The sequence below is a fragment of the Lepidochelys olivacea genome (genome assembly GCF_965140295.1).
Source record: "Lepidochelys olivacea isolate rLepOli2 genome assembly, chromosome: 1".
NCBI classification, from domain to species: Eukaryota; Metazoa; Chordata; order Testudines; family Cheloniidae; genus Lepidochelys; species Lepidochelys olivacea.
This window is the reverse complement of record NC_140411.1, coordinates 100,563,087-100,582,635: the sequence shown is the minus strand read 5'-3', so window position 1 is coordinate 100,582,635 and position 19,549 is coordinate 100,563,087. Positions and strand designations below refer to the sequence as shown.

The window sequence follows — 19,549 nt, the reverse complement described above, 5'->3', positions numbered from 1 at the left end:
ACGAAACTGTTTATACCTTGTATAAATGGAGAGACCAAACAAGCACTTGCAGCATGACTACTATTGCTCCTCCAGCACAAATATGATTGTTTGCACAAATGAAAGTTGCTCCCCAAACATCTGGGCAAAGAAACATGGATGTTCATGATAAATGGCCCTGGAGCAGTCACATCAAATCATGAGTCACATTTAGTGAACTAACTGACAAATACGTTTCCACTTTTTGTTTGTTTCTAACAGTTATGATCTGTTCTGGCAAACGCGACAATGTTCCAAAAGAAAGTGTTATAATAATTTACTGCCTTAATTTCATATCATCTCTAAGCTTTTAGAAAATTTATAAGTTTGGCTGAATTTTCTGAATTACGGAAACGTTACTTCTCATAATGGTTATCATGAGTCAATTTTCCATTTGATCCCAGCTCACATAAAGTAAGCATAAAACACAAGCAAACAGAAATCGTTTTAGTCAGTTGTATGTTCACATTTTTCATATGTATGAAGTACAATTAGGGATTTGATGAATTTCCTTTGCAATTTATATTTGATGTACATCATAATGTTGAATGTGACAATAAGCTTTAGGCGCATATGAACAATACAATGGATGAGCTGCAGCAGAAGCAGCCATATCAGTTCACACAGGGGTGAAATTGGATAGTACAATTTCATTTCAGGAGATCATCCTGAGAAAATGGGCCACTCTGCCGTTTATGAGGAATACGTATTTGTTAGGTGCAGAATGTGGACCAGTTTAAATCAAATTCAGTGCAGCCTGACTATCCAGCTCTCAGGGTATGTCTACACTGGAGCTGGAGGTGCAAGTTCAGCTTGAGGAGATATACCAGTGCAAGCTCTGATCCAGTTAGTGTGCTAAAAAAAGCAGTGTAACCATGACTACAGGGATGATGAGATGGACTAGCTGCCCCATACCTAGGGTCTCAGATGTGCTCATGCAGGTGGCTAGTACATCCCACCGCCTGCACCGTCACAGTTACACTGCTGTTTTTAGTCCAAGTGCCATCACACCTACTGTGGGTACATGTACCCAAGCTGGAAATAGCACTGCGGGCTCCAGTGAAGACAGTCTCACGGTCCCTGCAGTTATCCAAAGCTCAATGTTATCCTAAGCAAAGTCATGGCTCCTACATCAATTTGTTTTAATGAAATAAGCCAAACTTATTCAATGATACCCAGGTCTTCCAGGTAAACTAAGTTTTACTAAATGCTGATTTCCAAAGAAACTAAGGAAAAAATATCCCCAACAGTATCCAGTATATAGGAGAAATGGAGAAATCTTTTCCCAATAAATAGTTAGTGAATGGCTATGTGTGGTCAAGTCCTTAGAGAAACAGACTAGTAGACAGAACTCCATTCTATTCCTAACTCTGCCACTGTCTCTTAGTCCCTCTATTCACAATGACTCACTAGATAAATCACTAACGTCTCTCTGTGCTTCAGTTTCCCCATCTAATATTCACGGGGGTGTCCTGACGCTTAATTAATTATTATGAATAAAGATGAAAGGTATAGAAGTGTGAACTGTAAGTATTATGGTACCATGAGTAATTTAGATGGGTGACATTCCAGAACCCACTGAAAAAGCTGAGAAGTATTAAACCATTTACTGTGACTACAAACAACATGTACAACAGCATTAGGCCAGAGGTAGACTCACAGAGTCCACAGCTGACTTGCAGATTAATCAGCATCTCACATGATTGATACTGACCATTGTCTTTCTTAACTTTGGCATTTTGGGTAAAGAACAAGAGTTTATACCAGTTGACTTGCAATCTTCAGCCTCTTTCCCCCTCACAACCTACTGTTCTTTTTCCCCAGTACCCTTTTGCATTGGTCCCACAGAAACCACCCACAGCTAAATTGTGATGGGCCCCTGGTTTTATACGATATTATTCGCTGGGACAGCTCTGTTTAAATTCCTGGCAAGTCCCCAGATACAAGTAGTGTGTTTGAGGGAAAAATCTGACCCATACACAGGTTTTAATTCAATGCTTGTCTAATGTTGTTAAACGGCATTGCAGGGGCCATATAGACAACTACTGGAGTGATTCAGTTTAAATTAAACGATTGCCTATGGAATTAATTAAAGCTACTTCTGCAAACTGAAGTAATTCTTAGTGTATATTTAAAAAAAACTAAATACATATAGTACTGTCAGATAAAAGGAAACGGTTGAAGAGAAATTTTGAACTCCATGTTGTTTGGAACAATCTTAAAAGGAAAAGGTGAAGAAAAAAATCCAGATACATTTCATTTAGCTACTAACCTATCTCTTAAGCTGTCAATATTTCCAGGCTACTAGAGCTACTTTCACAACTATGGTGTAAAATAACATAACCATTTTCTTTGTAGAAATGTCAAGATAGTAAAAGTGGTCATTAAGGTTGTATTTGTGACGACAGAAAATAGCATATGTGTAAACATTACCCTATAAGATCTGATTTTTGCTTATCTCCAAACAACATGAAATCTAGTAACTTTTTATAAATATGGAAGAGTGGGGTGGGGGGAGAGAAAACCTTTTGTAGTGATAAACACCCATTTTTTCATGGTCTGTGTGTATAAAAACATCTTCTGTATTTTCCACGGTATGCATCCGATGAAGTGAGCCGTAGCTCACGAAAGCTTATGCTCAAATAAAATGGCTAGTCTCTAAGGTGCCACAAGTCCTCCTTTTCATCTTGGGAGTTCATTACTTGATCTTTAGACATAAGGCTACCAAAGCAACTAATGCATGTCCAATTTGCCATTACTCTACTGCATAGTACAAAGCAGTACAAATGCCAACAAGAAACTCATATGCACACAAGATCCACACCGACAATTTTCTACACAATGGACTTCATTTACCTATATAACATCTTAAATACACAAAAGTTGAAGGCAGTCAAGTTACAGCTATTCTAAGTCCAAAAAAGGACAACTTTCTTTAAGGACGATATACAAGCAAGCTTTTCCCTCAGCATAATCAGTCTGCAGTTTCTAGATTCAAATCTTCAACCACACAGCCACAGGAACCATCACTCCAGGCCACCAGCCATTATGACACCACTTCCTAAAGAAGTGCTTCAACTTCACTTATGTCTACAGCTGAGGGGCACCCATTACTAAAAAAAGAGGAACCAATAAACTAAGGAACCGGGACAGAATAAAACTCCTTATTTACACAAGGCTACAGGCTACTGAAATAAAAGGTGAAATATATTTCTAAACTACGGTAAATTGGTATTAAAATATCCTTCACTCATATTAAACACTTGTTAAAATATGTTTTGATCAAGGCATTAGAAAAATTATAAAACCTTTCCCTGTTTTCCTTGTTTTATAAAAATTGAAAACAAGATTCTGAAATTGACTGCCTAGATTAAAAAAACCCTTGTCTCATCACTATTCAAGTGGGGACATAAATGTTTGTGACTCGCACAGTTCAGCTGAAACTTCTGCCAGACTAAATTTATTTATTTCCCTCCCTCCACCAAGAACATTTAATGATAAAAGTAAGGCTATTGGTAGGGTGAAGAGCATATCCTGTCTCATGAGAGTAGTTATCTCAGGCTAGCTGCTGTATAGTACGTCGTCTTAAAATTTTCTTAGTTATGTAAGAGCTACTGATTTATTGTTTTTGGATAGATACTTAAGATCTAAAATGTTTTAATCTGTGAAACAAAAGTTTTCACAGACTTATCCCCTCTCTGTGCACACAACAAATGACGCTATTCTATGTACAGTACAACACATTTGAAGGCAGTCAGTCTGGGGGTGGGGAGGCTGGCTCCATGAAGATAAAATGTCTTGGTCCCTAACACACAATAAAAAAATTGATAAGAGCCATTACCATATATTGGCAGTATTACAAATAATTAAGCTACCACAAAATAACTAGATCTTGCTCAGATGAACGTTTGTTTCCTACTCATGGAAAAAAAAACCTTGATATTGCTATGTATCATGATGCTGATAAAATAAAGGGAAGGAAAAATGCAAACAACAGTACTGCAAACATGCTTTGTAACATGCTTGTGAAGGACGTGGTTGCTGCCTTTCAGAAAAGGCAATCCATGCTACTCTTAATCAGTGCCACTTTCATCAAGATTCTTCACTTAAATCACATCTTTAGTCTCTTCCTCTGTCTTTCAGGGTGAGGAGGAGAAGGAATTCTAGAATCTATGTCTCCAGATATGACAAACTGTATAACCCACTAAATAAAAAGCCAAAGCTGCAACAGTTCCTGTACATGGATAATTTGTACCCTTACCTCAGCAATTCACATGTGTTAGAAGATCAGCCAAACGATGTAATTCTTGCTATAAAAAGGATTTGTTAACCTTGTTCAAGGTTTCACTAAGACTTGATCCTGAATATCAAGTTTCCTGCATTTGACTGTAAATTAAATGTCACCCCTAACCCTACGAGGCACTGAAGAGCAGCTCTCCTTATATGGGAGAAAAAAAATCATTTGACTCGTATAAAAGAGCACAATGCGCCTACTGTGATTTCATTTATATTTTTCCAAAATAAGCACTCAATTGTCACAGAAACCACCATACCTACCCTACATGTGACTTTATATAAAGAACAGTCAAGTGTATACTTTCTATCTAATTATAACATACCACAAAGATAACCAAATTAATAATGGTTCTTCTCCTTCCACCCTTCCGAGAAGATACAACATTTTTGTTAGGCTTCCATTGCAACCTATTCTTATTACTACACCTCTTGCATATCCTCCCTCCTTCTAAACAGCACGCTTAGTGCATTTGTACAAAATACTTGTCATCAGCCCCCAGAAGACCAGATCATTCTCACAAGTAACCACCATATAAATGGTCTCAGTCTAAAACTGGAACTCAGGCTCAGGTTCCTAGCAGCTAAAGACATGCACACTATCTTCATCACCAAGACCAACAGACACATCTTCCTCTACCTCTTCATCTAGCTGAAGGCTGCCAAAGGAGTATTTATTCCTAGGTATAGGAGAGGAGCTCAGCACTATGGGATTTCCAAACACAAGAGGGTGAGTAAATGGGTTGACTATTTCTGAGTCTGAATCACTGGACTCTGTTCCACTGCTGGTGGAGCCCTCCATCATTTGGATGGCAGCCATATGATCCACCATGCCACTGGCATAGAAAGACTGCATGACTGGACTCTGCTTTGACTGTCCAGTACCTGACACCCCATTTGCCATCATTTTGCCTTCTAAAGGAACCGTTTTAACAAGCCCCCCTTTACAATGTCTCTCTGATCTGTATTCCTGACCTGGCATTGAGGACACCTGACTCAGGATAAATGGGTCGGTTTCTGACTTGTTACGGGCATTTTGCATTTTTTGCAAACGAGGCCTTTGCAAACCCGGAGAACATATGCCATACGCAGGGCAGCTACAGGCATGAATATCTTCCTCATCACTCCTAGCCCTGCACTCATAGCCATTCTCTGAGACATAGCCCTGAGAGCCAGTTCTATTCAAACTCATGTTAGGACTTGACCCTTTGCTACTGGGTGGCAGTGGAGTGGCCAACGGACTACGGCTGTCAGGGCCCCTAAACAGTTCGTCAACCAGTGAGCTGTGCCTTGGCATTCTGGGGCTCCCACCAACATAGAAGGACATATTAGCTGGGTTATCATCAATAGACTCTTCAGTGTCATGTTGGGAAATCTTTATAGAGGCTGAGGAATCCCTATATCTAGTTCTATTACGATTTTCATCTCTACAGAGAATATAGGCACCACTGGTCAAATCACCCTCATAATTGTCATTTGTTTGGGAATGTGACCAGGTTATTTGTCCTCTGAGAAGGTCATACTCGCTATCTACATCACTGCAGTCAATAAAAGGAATTGAGGTGCTGCTGCCACAAGCAGCCCTGGATGCTGGACCTGTGCTTGGTTGTTGTGACTGAGATCTAGTCTGCTGTGTCCTGTCCTTAACGACCTCCTCCTCTTCCTCCATTGTCACCATCGCCGCTCCATCCACCTTTCCACCTTCCTTAGGGCTCTTCTTCAGGGAAGGGCTCCTGCGCTGTCCAACATCTTCCGCTGAAGCTTTCAGTTCCTTCCCTTGCCGGCAGCTCTGCACCACTGGGGAATCTGCATCATCTGCAAATGTAAAGCTACAGCTCTGGAAAGAGAAAGACAGAAGAGAAAAAAAAGAGGGGAGATCATTAAGAAGGAAAAATCTCAGTGCCTGCTCACAATAAAAGCACCAGAATCATGCCCTGTAACTTATAGGTCCCATGTAGGACTCTCCTGACAACAGAGCTGGTAACTCATACTTTAAAAAACATGGAAGCCTCCAAGCATGAAGAGTAGATGATGGATCAGGAAAGAACATGAGCTAAGCATTGGAGAAAAAGGAAATAAATGGGCAAAAAGTTTTATAGATTATTGCAATTTATGATGATACAACACATGTGGGCAATAACCAGCATTGTACAAACACCAGCATACCTGCACTACTTAAAGAAGCTAGACTGGCAAAGGAGATGAATATCAAAAATGTTAAATTCAGTGCAGCCCAATTGCATACAAGAACACAACTCCCAGAGTAGGTTTGTGGGCAACCCCACATTCAGCTGGTGGAGCAGTCCCTACCACTAGTCAAAGGACTGTCTTCATTCCAGGCAGTACACATCCAGTGCTTTGCTCCCTCTGTCTAATTTGGTGTTAAAAATATTAAGGTATCTTTTGAATGGACTACAAATTGTACCTTTCCTGAGTTCATTAGAACAGCTTGCAATGATGGTATGATTCTATAGGCAACCAATACAAATTGCTAAGGCAAGCCAAAGGTTGCGCAGGTAGAAGTTTGCGGGCCACTTTAAATATATTAACCAGGCAGCTTGCACCTGCCACTTCTGCTTTGAACAGCAGCCATTTACTGTTAATAGAAACAAAACTAATGCTTGCGATCTACCAAAGATAATAACGTATGAATTCTTAACTGAAATTCCTCTCAGGTCAACACAACAGAACTTCTTGTCAAGGACAAATGAAATTCTGCTATCACTGACCTCTGGAAAAAACTCATTCCTTCACTCGGGGCAACCAGGAGCAGAAATCTCAGAACCTGAGAAGGGTTCTTCACATTTTTGGCAATGGCATCAGTTCACCAGGCTGAGAGCTTGACTGTGCCAGGTAGTCCCTACTACTTGCGCCTTCCCATCCTTTCTGTGCATTTTAACCCACAGTGGGGATAAGGCTGCTTCAAACACATGCTCTGCAGACCTTTTAGTCTTGCTGTATTGTAGGTTAATGTGCTCAGAACTGAATGGCAAATGGGCACCAGAGACACATAATGGACCAGCCATGATAAGGAGTGGGAATTCCAGATCCCGAGTTACAAAATCCTGAAGTATTAGAATGGATAGACCTACCAGTGATTTGGAATCACTGTACCAGGGTATTTGAATCTTTAAAATAGGTTAGATATAAGAAAAAGAATGCCCATGTAGTTTTAAATTAAACTCCTCTAATTAGTAATTCAACAGGAAATGCTTAAAGCAAATCAGACTGGGTTTCATCAACATTACTAACTTGTTTTGGCACCTCTGAATGCTGTTCTGAAGGTTGTGTAGTCAGACTCCTGATGGAACGAATCTTGCTGTGTTTCCTGAGAGAAATCACATTAAGAAGTTAAAGCCATATACATGTTTTCATAAATAATCAGCAGCAGTCACTTCCTTAAGAAACAAAGGCACCAAACGGCAGCTTTATAAATGTTTGCCTTGAAACAGATTCACATTCTTTCTTTTAGTAAAATTTAAATGGAGAATGTTTTATATAAACACCATAAAAGAGAATGTAGGCCACTGAAGCAGAAATCTTCCATCACCAGAACATGAGTCATAACACAAACTGTTGCCAGGTTCATTGTACATTTCAGCAGTGACTTTAAACTCACCAGGACTCAGAATAATTCAAAGAGAATTGGCACTGCCAAGTTAGAAGCCTTCCCCTGACAGCTTTCAATTAACAACCACTGGTTAGTTGGGCCAATTAAAGCTACTTATCCCCTTAATCCTCAGGAGTACGTTATTATTAAAAAAATTGAATCCTTTTCTATTTATGCAGATTAATCACATCCCACACTAAAGGGCCTGATATTCACTGAGTCTGAGGGGAAGTTATCTGTCAGTGGGATATGCAATGCTGAAAAGTATCCAGCCTATTAATTGAGTTACAAGCCCATAACAACCGCAGCAATTTGATCAAGTTTCACAGGGCTGGCTGGAGGCTGGGGTGGCCCCTAGTTTAATTTACAGAAATCTCAGGGTGGCACTAACTTATGCCTGATGGTAACCGACCCCTAGGGGCCATTATGCCAATGACGGTTTGCTGAACCAACATAAAGGGGACTTTGCATAGGCCAGAGTCAGGGCCCAGCAGTATAATTAACTGGTAAGCTCTAATGGTCCCAAATTCAATAGCATTAGAAAAATTAGACCAGCTCAGTAATCCTTCTCTCACCTTTCAAATTGCACTTTCTTGTGTCCTCCTTCTTTAACGTAGTCAAGAACCTGCTTCTGAGTCCGGCCACTGTAACAAAACCACACTTAAGCCACCAGTCTAAGGTATTACATTTGTTAATGTTTAATACAAATAATCAGAGCAGATTTACTATAGTAACTTTTACTATAGTTACTTACAGTAACTTTTCATTTCTATGGCATAAAGTGGTGAACCATCTTTTGTATCATAAATGCACATTGGTCTGCAGGGAGTTTGATTTAACCATATAGTCAGTGATAACCGCTTCATGCGGTCCATATTCTCATTTCATCACCCACTACCAACCTTAGAGGTGCACCTAAGCAGCCAGGCATGCCGGTGTGCAGTTTTAGATACTGTATCCCATGAACTCATAGTAAACCACAACACAATTATTTCTACTAGAAGCATTAACTCACATTTCACAATAAGAATGCAATGGATCTCATTGTACATCCATGGATAAAATGTCACTTGCATTTTTTTGCCATGAAAATAGTTTTAGCTAGATAAACTACAGACCATTTTACCACTGCCTAAATTCAACTGTGCCTCCTTTATGCTGAATTATGTTACTGGGAAGTCACCAAAGATAAAGGCAAGAAAGAGAGATTTCAACTCTCCTCCTATGAAAAAATGTATCTGAATCATTTCTGCAAGTTAAATTTCAGTCTTACCTCTATTAACTGGTGTCAGTAAACATTGGTACTGTATGAAGGATAGTGGAAATACATTTCAGGATTCAACTGTTGATCTTAAAGATATTTAACTATAGGTACAAACATTTTCTGCAGATTCAGCCTTACATGGATTTCAAGCCTTGCTCTTATATATTCCATAAAAAGGGAGCCAATGCCAAATATTGATACAGTGTACGGACATGAATACCAGAAGAAAAAGAAAGCAATAGGATTTACACTCAGTTAGAAATGCATATCCTACACCCTGGAGAATGTCCAGTGAGGAACAAAAATCTCCATACTTGTTCGAGCTGTCAATTGGCCAAACTACAGCAAGGCCTACTGCAACAATGAAGATCAACACTTTTCCTAGACTGAACTCAGCAGAGATCACAGTGAGAGACATGAAATCAGCACATGGCTCCACTCCAAACTATGTGCATGTTTAATTTAGTATGTTGAGAATGTCTACAATTTTTTCCATTTACTATAGCAGTAATTAAATCCAACAATTTAGACTGCAGTTTCTGTCTCCCCCACCAAGACCTCCAGGTCCTTCCATGTCACCTACTTTAATTTTCAGACCCAGAAAGGAAAGTTGGCAGAGACAGGAGAGACATATCAACATGACTACCTACCTCTATGAGTCCACTGGTGTCTCTGATTTGGTAGTATTTTGAACTCACTTTGCACAGGTGTAAATGACCTAACAAGATGCAGTTAGTGGAAAATCAGGCCCGATAGGATTCAAACAGCTTTACACGGGAGATGCTGCGAAGAGTCTAGCCAGCAGTGTACATAAGCAGCAGTGACACATCAGCATTTTTGTACACCGAGGCCTCGTGTGCACTAAAAAAGGTTTGCCAGTACAGCCATACAGATATATAGCTATATTAGCAAACCCTCCTAGTGTAGATGCAACTTATACCTGCAAAAAAAGAGGTTTTGCCAGTATAGCTTATACCAGTTCCCTGAATGAAATAAGCTATACTGGTAAAAGGACTTTTATGCCGGTATAGCTACATTTATGCGAGGGCTTTTGCTGGTATAAAAATTATTTTAAAAAAATTACTACACCAGCAAAGTTTTACGTTTAGACCTGGTCTGAGGGTGAATTTCGGTCTCTGTTAGCCTCCTTACAGGCATGAAGGGTTAAGCATGCAGAAGAAACACTGCGTTTAAACAGCACGTGGGTGCAATTGTCAGACTGCAGGAGGGCCAAGCAAGGAAAATCCACTCCTCTTGTGATCTGCAGAGCAGAACTCTCTCCCTGGGAGCATGAAGGGCACTGTTGACAAATCACAGGAGGTAGCACTAGCGGGCCTGTCTGGTGCACAGATGGATTGTGGGGGTTGGGGTGGAACAAGTGCAATGGACACTATTGACTTCTTTTCACCATACCCTTTAGCAGCGTTCCCTCTAATTCAGTGGTTCTCAAACTTTTGTACTGGTGACCCCTTTCACATAGCAAGCCTTTGAGTGCGACCTCCCTAATAAATTAAAAACACTTTTTTATATATTTAACACCATTACAAATGCTGAAGGCAAAGCAGGGTTTGGGGTGGAGGCTGACAGCTCGCGACCCCCCACATAATAACCTCACGACCCCCTGAGGGATCCCGACCCCCAGTTTGAAAACCCCTGCATCTAATTTTTCCCACAAATGTACAGAATGAATTTTGTTAAGTGCACCAATATGGAGGTGGTGCGTGACACGTCACCTCCATATTGGTGCACATAGCAAAATTCATGTGGTGGGGTTGGGGCCGAGGCGTTCGGAGTGTGGGAGAGGGCTCAGGGCTGAGGCAGAGGGTTGGGGTGCAGGGAGGGGGACGAGTAGGGAAGAGGCGGGAAGAGGGTGGAGCGGGAGAGAGAAGAGGCGGGGCAGGGACTTGGAGGCCTGGGGCGGGGGGGTCATGCACCCCCCAGCTACAGGGGAAGTTGGCACCTACAGTGTGCCCCTCCCCTGGCCGCGGCAGGGCGGGTTCCCTGAGCACTGCGTGGTGCTAAATAGGCTGCTGCATAGCCACGCAGCTTACAAGGAACTTAGCCCTTTAGGAGCAACTTTCCATCACCTACTGTAAGGGGAATTTAGACTTTTATTCCACAGCTTCCCATGCATTACTATGGTTGTTACTCTGGTTGAACAGGTGGGTTAGCAATCATAAAGCAACAGTTTGCAACGCCAAAGAAAAAACATTAAAGATCTAGGATTAAAGTAAGGACAATGTGATTTTAATAGCGGAGAGGAACAATAGCAGGAGACAGAAAGGGGAAAATAGGTCTTACCTGAACCTAAATGATGAACCTCTAGTAAAAAGAACAGGTTTAGGCTTTGGCTTGGGCTCCTCAAAAAGCCTGAAAAAGGCATGGTGTTCTACACAGATCTTCCAGAAAGATTTGCAAAAATCCCGACTGGCCATCAGGAATTCCAAGGTGTCCTGGAATGAATTCTAAAAGATGTAATAGCATTATTTACACATGAGTGAGCAAATGAGAGAGCAAGACACTGGACATATACACTGATGCTATGCTACAAATTCTCTCTCCTGACTCACTGGTCTCCTGGCCCAAGGAGCCCTCTCATTCATCGCAACAACCTCCTATATACTCTTAGCAGGACTAACAAAGAGCAATTCCCCACAGTTTTTCCTGTTGTCTCATGTAACAGACCTATTACAAGGCTCCTCAAATTATTTTAAGAATGCAGTATACTAAATCAGAATAACTTGTGCTTTCTCCTCATTCTAGTTTATATTTCCACCCGCTGACACTTTACCATCCTGTGACATCCAGCCAGGAAAGAACAAATGGATTTTACTGAATGGCAGCAGCATCCATATTTCTTTGAAGCACAGTGCCTGAACAAGACATACAAATATAAACTACAGTAACTTTTCTGAACTGCCATTTTAAAAGGCATGTCTTGCGGGAAGCCCTTCAACTAGCTTAACGGGTCCTTTCCCTTTCCTGAGAAGCATTTAATCATTTCTGCTTCCCTACTCCTGCTTTAAATCTTTTCATTTGATTTGATACCAGCCTCAGAACATTTGTTTTGTGCACTATTACAATATACGTGACAGGATATCTCTCGGAACTAAGAGTCCCATCAATCAGAAACACAGCTTGGGAATGGAGATCTGCTAACCATTCCCAGTACCATGGCAAAAGCACTCCATCTTAGGAAACTGAAGATCACAACTGCACACCACAGCAAAGGTGCGTATTCCCATAGTTAAACATCACTATCTCATCGATCTGAGGTTAATTATTAAGAGCGTGCACTACACAGAGTTCACCAGCTTTAACAGGAAGCCTCACCTACTCAGCATGGCATCGAGACAAACATTTTAGTACGTGGAGCCACAGCCATGGAAATACTTGATATCTTTCATGGACGTTCGGTTCTTAGCTTCTCCGTTGAATCTGCCCAACGTGGATGTCAATTTTAAGATGGACACGAAAGAAAACGTAATCAAGGCACTAGCCCCAGAGATAAGTGTAAATGACCAATTAAAAAAAATACCGTTGATTACAAGCCAGGCCACTCAAACATCTATTTTGTCTCCCTCTAGGAATTTACCAGAGAACCTCTATCCTCAAATTTCTTTGAAGAATATCAAGGACTTACATTCACATCAGGCCGTAGCTTGATAAGAAAACGCTTCCTCTTGAAGCTCAGCTTTCGAACCTTAGCCCAGTTGAAGGCATTAATCTTGGTGTGACCCTAAAGATGACAAACCAAGTGAAGTCATGTTATAGATTAAATGAAGAGTTTAAGTATTCCAAGCATGCATCTGTAAGGTAAATTTGACAGATATCAAAAGTACTTTTGCATAATCACCGTTTAAAATGTATTTGCTTGTAATGGTGCTATTACTAATTGTTTAGGCTCCAAATCCATAAACACTTACACACATTCCCAATTTAAGAACATGAGTAATTCCACTGAACCCAAGTACTTAGAGTTAAGAACATGCATAAATGATTACAGGATTGGGTGCCTTATATTGCAGTAGTACCTACATACCCCAGCGAGGATCAGTGTCCCCAGGTCGACCCAGTCTGCCCAGATGATGTTACAGTACGATCTTATTAAATGTTTTACTGTATAAGTTATCAGAGAATTTTAAAAACTATTCCATTCCTCACACACTACAGAAACTTCCAAACTCTATTTTTATCTGATCAGTAAAATCAGCATCCCTTTAAATATCTCCTCTTTCTGGAACAAAAATGCAGAAGTAAGCAGTAGCAGTATTAATCTTTAACATATACTCATAGAAGTAAAAGGAAAATATATAAATTACTTGACGGTGTTTATCTGATGAGCCAAAAAAATGCCTTTTAACAGTGCTCAGGAGCAATATGTCAGGAGCTATGAGTCATGCTACGCAAGGCTTTGTGTATGTTCACAATCAGATTGCACCATTTGAGCAGAACATTATTTTCTAATTAACCTATGCTAAAATTAGAGGAAGATTTAAAGTATTAACTATTTCAACTTAGTCATAAAAACTTAATTACTAATATCCTTATAAACCTGCTTAAGAGTTTCTTATGGTTATAAAAGCAGTTTCTATTGGATTCCTAAATGTACAGAACCACATTGCTTTGTATCTGCCACATCGGACAAATATACAAGCCTGATGCTGTTTGTTAGATCAGCCTGCTGTCTAACAAAGTTATATTAATGTCAATCATCTCCGCTAGGAAATTCAACAGCACAGCAGATGGGTTCTAAAAAAAATTCTAGTAAAAATAAACATTTGCAGTCAGCATTTATGTGATTTGTGAATGAACCTTTATTTTCCTTTTTTTATTTTAAAATCATTATAGTTTATTTTGCTCACCTACATCAATAAAGGAGAAATTTAGGGCCAGTCCTGCAAAGGGAACTAACTGCATGAACTCTTGTGCCAAGGAATCTAATGGATTACAGTGGGTCTGGGTTGACTGAAATGGGTAAGAGTCTGCACAGAAACATTTTTTTGCACGATTCAGAGCCTTAGGGATTGATCCTGCAAATGCTCAATATTGAGAGTAGTGCTTCCTATCATGGGGAGTCCCACTGAGGTCATACACAAGATCACTAAAAAGTGCTACAGTCAATGGCAGTTGTATTCAATGTCTTTCCAGGATCAGGCCCATGCCCCCAGAACTTTTAACTGGATCTACTTAGATGGACCCCTACACATGCAGAGACCTCGTGAAGTGAGTGATGTTTTGCTGAGGTGCAGGGATCCTCCCACAGACATCTAGTTGAAGGATTAGGGCCTTAATTTGTAATGCTTCCTACCGCTTTAAAACAAGGCTAAGGAAAATTTGTATATAGTGGATGTGGCTGCTCACATGTGTAACTACTTAGTCTATGTTCTTTTTTAGCAGCTTTCAATGTTCTTAGGCAGTGGTTCTCAACCAGGAGTATGCGTACTCCTGGGGGTACACAGAGGTCTTCCAGGGGTACATCAACTCATCTAGATATTTGCCTAGTTTTACAACAGGCTATGTAAAAAGTACTAGTGAAGTCAGTACAAACTAAAATTTCATACAGACAATGTATTGTTTATACTGCTCTATATACTATACACTGATATGTAAGTACAATATTTATATTTCAATTGATTTATAATTATACGGTAAAAATGAGAAAATACGCAATTTTCCAGTAATAGTGTGTTGTGACACTTCTGTATTTTTATGTGTGATTTTGTAAGGAAGTAGTTTTTAAGTGAGGTGGAACTTGGGGTACGCAAGACAAATGAGACTCCTGAAAGGGGTACAGTAGTCTGGAAAGGCTGAGAGCCACTGTTCTTAGGCATTCCTTCAATTGTTGATCAAGTGATCAAGTTGTGAGTTTACTGACATTTTCTATTTGGACACGTGTGCAGTTTTGTGGTGGGATTTGTTTTTTATTATTCTTAAAGTCTCCCCATTGGAACTGCTGGCTCAGAGATTTTTTTTTTTTAAAAGGTCTAGAAGATCGATTTCTTTATTTTGAAAAAAAGGCTTGAAACTTTTGAGTTTCTTTCAAAAATTGAGGTTTTTGTTTTGCTTTTAAAAGGAATAGTTATTTTAATAATTGCAGTAACCCAAGTTTTAAAACATATTTTACTCAATTTTTTAACCCTCAATTTTGATGCAGAGATAGGGTCAGATGTTTTGGGCCAGAATGCCAGGTTGTCAGATAGGCCTATGAAGCTGGGGGGAAGGAGACAGGAGGAAGAGGCTTGCTGGACTGGGCAAAGGTAGAATGAAGAGATTGCTGCAAGGCCCTGACTGGGAGAAGCAACTAGGGATTAACCTAGATTTTGCAAAGCCCACACAAGGAACTCTATGGAAAGGCCCCATCTAGTTCTCTCCCACCTCTTCCTGACCCCCTCCCCACACCTCCTAACACCCACTCCCCCACCTCCACATGCTCACTACTCCCAAAACCTGCTAATTCGTGCCTGCCTGAGACCCTCTTTCCCTGTTTATGATTAAGGCTGCGAGTCGGCCACAGAAGTCATGGATTCCGTGACTTTCTGGGACCTCCGGGACGTCTGCAGCTGGAGCTGCAGGTGCGGCTGACCCCAGGGCCACCACAGCAGCTGGTCCTGGCCACAGTGGCTGCTACTGGGGTGGCCCCGGGGCCAGCCGCACCAGCAGCTGCTTGGCAGCACCCACCGCCGGAGCAGGAGCCAACTGTTGGCCTCTGGGGCCTCCCAAAGCAGTGGTCCCCTAAGGCCCCCCAGAGCAGCTAAGATTTAGTCAGGGGCATTCATAGTAAAAGTCATGGACAGGTCACGGGCCATGTATTTTTGTTTATTGCCCGTGACTTGCCCATGACTTTTACTCAAAATGCCCATAACCAAATCTTGACCTAATTGATCATGCCCTGTGGCCTCAGGTGACCCACCTCAATGTGCATCAGGGTAATGAGGAGCTGTAGTCAACATGTAACTTTCTGACCATGGATCGGAGGAGAGTAGTTAGGGAAGTCAGTCTCTTCAATAGCTGGTGCTGGAAACAGACAGGGCTATGGGCTGGAAACAGGGGGTGGAGATCTAGCTGCTAGGGTAGGTGTGTGCAGGTAGTAAGGGGACCATAGAAGTGTGGGACCTTATGCAGTTACAAAGGTCTAAGGCCAACATTGCAAGTGACTCTGGGAGCATCCTGAAATTTTGGTGGTTCTGGGTGCCTGCTAGCCTTAATCTTCCGAGAGGGTGGCTGTAAACCAAACTAGACACATTTCACACACAGGCTGCACCACTGTTATAATAATTGCTTTTGCTAAAAGAACAGTCTGTTTTAAAGATTAAAGCCATGATCAGAGCAGCTCTAACCTGAAAAACTAGAATGCCTGTGTTGGCAACTGCCAGGTTGATCTTCGTCCCTTCCCTGTCCTTTGCTGGATGCAACCGGATTCCATACATTTCCAACCGACGGGCAATCTCTAGTAGCTGGAAATCTGATTCTGCTGGTGTCTGTCCACTTTAGAAACAAAAATGAAAAACGAAAAGCCAAGAGACTTGAATTCTCCACATCTATTAAACTGGAATCAAATTACTTCTTTAAGGAGCAAAAAGACATTTCATCATGGAAACTGGTTCCTGTTAATTAGATAATATCCATACGGCCACTCCAAGTCACCCAATCTCTAGCAGCTAGAACAATAGCTCTGTTCTCAAAGACCAAGATTTTTAAAAGCAAATAGTGATTCTGGATGCCTCAAATTTTTGGGGCCTAACTTGCGATACCTCAAAGAAGCCTGATCTTTTCAAAAGTGTTGAGCATCCATCTTCTGAAAATCAGGCCTATTTATGGTGTCTCTAGACAGACACTCAGAAACTGAGATACCCAAAATCACAGCCACTTACAAATGTAATGTCTATCTCAAACAGAGCCCATGTCTCCACTAGGAGCTCCTTACCCGTGTATCTACACCAGTATACTGCGACAGCAAAGCATTCCTAGCTGTGTGCTTTGTACTGTTATAGTGAAACCACCCCTCCTGAATGAAACAAGCTATACTAGTAAAAGCACAGCTTAGTCTGTATAGCTGCCTCTACACTAGGGGCTACTGCTGGCAAAGCTATTCATACCCTTAACTGACAAAGGTATGCTGACAGAAGTCTGCACTGTAGAGCTAGAACTAGAACTTGAAAGAGCCTCCCTTAGAAGCAGAGAGGTATGTGACCAGTTTTCACTTAAAATATAATTAAGCAGGGAAGCAGAGTTCTGGGCATCAGCGTTTTAGCAATTATGGCATTGCTATATTTTCTAAAATAAAAGAACATATTTCAGTTAACGTGTTTTCATTTTAATCAGATGTTCCCCGCTGATGAAGTAAGAGGTCCCCTACCATGGGCATACCACCTTAAAAGCACAAATATAGATGCTCTTTCAATGAAGAATTCTAGCTCCCAAATTATAATAGTGTGGGAGGACACAAAAACAGTCATGTACACAAAGAATTTTTGCTGGTTGATTGCGTGTATCTTCAACCACTAACTCGAACAGAATTTTATATACATTATTCCAACAGAACAGTAAATTATATGGCTTACTGGGCTCATGAAAGTAAAAGATTATATGAATATTGCCTACTATATAATTGGGTAGGAGAAAGGAAATGTGCAAAGGAATAAGATGAAAGACATTGAGGGCAGTGAACATACATTTTGGGCACCATAAATGTTAAATTCTTCATATTAAATCATACAGTCCTGATTAACATAATTGTTGTTACAAAACCCACGAACGATAAACCCCAAACCTCACTTAATTCAAAATGCAATGGCTTGAGTTCTGAATGGTTCTTAGAAGCAGAAATTCCAGCCATTCTGCTCCTAACTGATCCTCAATCTCTTAACTCCCTTCTAAGACACATTGCTTCTTCAGGTTATATGATACCTAATCTCCCATTTCTATTCAGAGGACCTCTCAGATTCCCCCCGGCTCACAAGCTTCCCCTGAAATTTATTTTTTGAGCCCTTTGACACCCATCTATGGAAGTGAAAGATATATTCAATGACAATTCTTGTGTGTGAAACAGGCTGACAAAATAATTGAATGCTAGAAAGAAAATCAAAATCAACCAATGCTCTTTAAACATCTTGTACATTGACACGAAAGGGCAAAAAGTAACTAACTCATAGGCCTGAAAATCTTTTATAGCTAAAGCTCAATATATGTTCACAGTTAGAATTACATTGAAGGAAAAAAAGGAAAGTTAATAAGAACAAAAGCTGGGACTTACATATGATTGCGGTGAAATTCCATGATTTTGTCTTCTAATGTTTCTTGTTGAGGTATATACTTGTTCTTCACTAAGTGTTCACGGTCTATGGTTTCATCAAAATCCCCAATCTCAGCTAGAGAGAGACAGAAAAATCAAAACCCTGTTTTTAATTCAGACAAGCCGAAAGACAGAGTAATAAAAGTATTATTATTCAGACAACCCAAAAGACAGAGTAATAAAAGTATGTTTGTCCAAATCTGCAACATGGTTTCATAACTCATTTTCATTATTGTATGTTCCACATATTCCTTATTGTCTTTATAGGTAACTGAAACAATGAGAAGTAGCCCAAGAGTAAGGGTTCTCCCATTCCCCACAACCCTATACATAGATTTTAAAAAAACAAATGAAATAATTTCAAAGATGTATTGATTTGGGTGTGTGGTAAGGATTGGTGGAGGGGCTTCCATTTGCTGATGAACATTTCACTGGAGCAGATCAGCTTCTGTCAAGGTCATTGTGGCACTCAACACAACAACAAATGTTCATTTCTTTCCCTGAACTCCACTCCCAAAGTTTTATGCAATTATGCCAAATTCGAAGACAGACACATTTTTGGGGTGGTTTCTTTGTTTTTAAATACATACATATGTTGCAACCCAGAGATTTATGAAGCATTTGTCTGTTTCGTATTTTGCAGTACTTCAAAACATCCAGTATTTTTCATTTTTCTCTGGCTTATTGTTATATTTTGTTTCTGTGAACAGAGTTTAATAATAAATCATTTCTCAGACTGAAGTTGCCCCCAACTGCTGCAGTTCTGTAAGTACAAGCATACAACAGTTCGCTATGTAACCTACTTTTCAGCTCTGCCACATTAGTGGGAAGTTGCTTATTTTTGGCAAGCTACATATGGGAATCAGAATATTTAATAGCATGTTGCCTGCTACTCTATCATACCTTATTTACCTGTTTCTGCTATCAGTTCCTTTGTAAAATGATATCCCCTCTTCCCATTATTACCCCAGGGTCCTAGGAACAGTACAATGAATGAAGGCTCTTACTGATCTTTGTCCACCCCTCTGTGAAAGATCAAGACACCCCAATATCCAAGCTGTATAGCTTT

At 40.4% G+C, this 19,549-nt stretch overlaps 1 protein-coding gene across 6 annotated transcripts in view; it reads right to left on the bottom strand.

Moving 5' to 3' along the window:
- Positions 1–19,549, bottom strand: part of FARP1 (FERM, ARH/RhoGEF and pleckstrin domain protein 1) — a 334,762-nt gene that overhangs the window by 74,588 nt on the left and 240,625 nt on the right. For 4 of the 6 annotated variants that reach the window (XM_084651196.1, XM_084651195.1, XM_084651192.1 and 1 more), the window contains exons 7-13: positions 18,442–18,556; positions 16,526–16,673; positions 12,829–12,924; positions 11,487–11,650; positions 8,497–8,565; positions 7,564–7,639; positions 5,908–6,148 (exon numbers count right to left, since the gene is read on the bottom strand). In XM_084651196.1, coding sequence (XP_084507322.1) covers positions 5,908–6,148; positions 7,564–7,639; positions 8,497–8,565; positions 11,487–11,650; positions 12,829–12,924; positions 16,526–16,673; positions 18,442–18,556 — 909 coding nt within the window. The remainder of the gene's footprint in view (positions 1–5,907; positions 6,149–7,563; positions 7,640–8,496; positions 8,566–11,486; positions 11,651–12,828; positions 12,925–16,525; positions 16,674–18,441; positions 18,557–19,549) is intronic. The other 2 variants (XM_084651194.1, XM_084651193.1) reach the window with 1 other exon arrangement.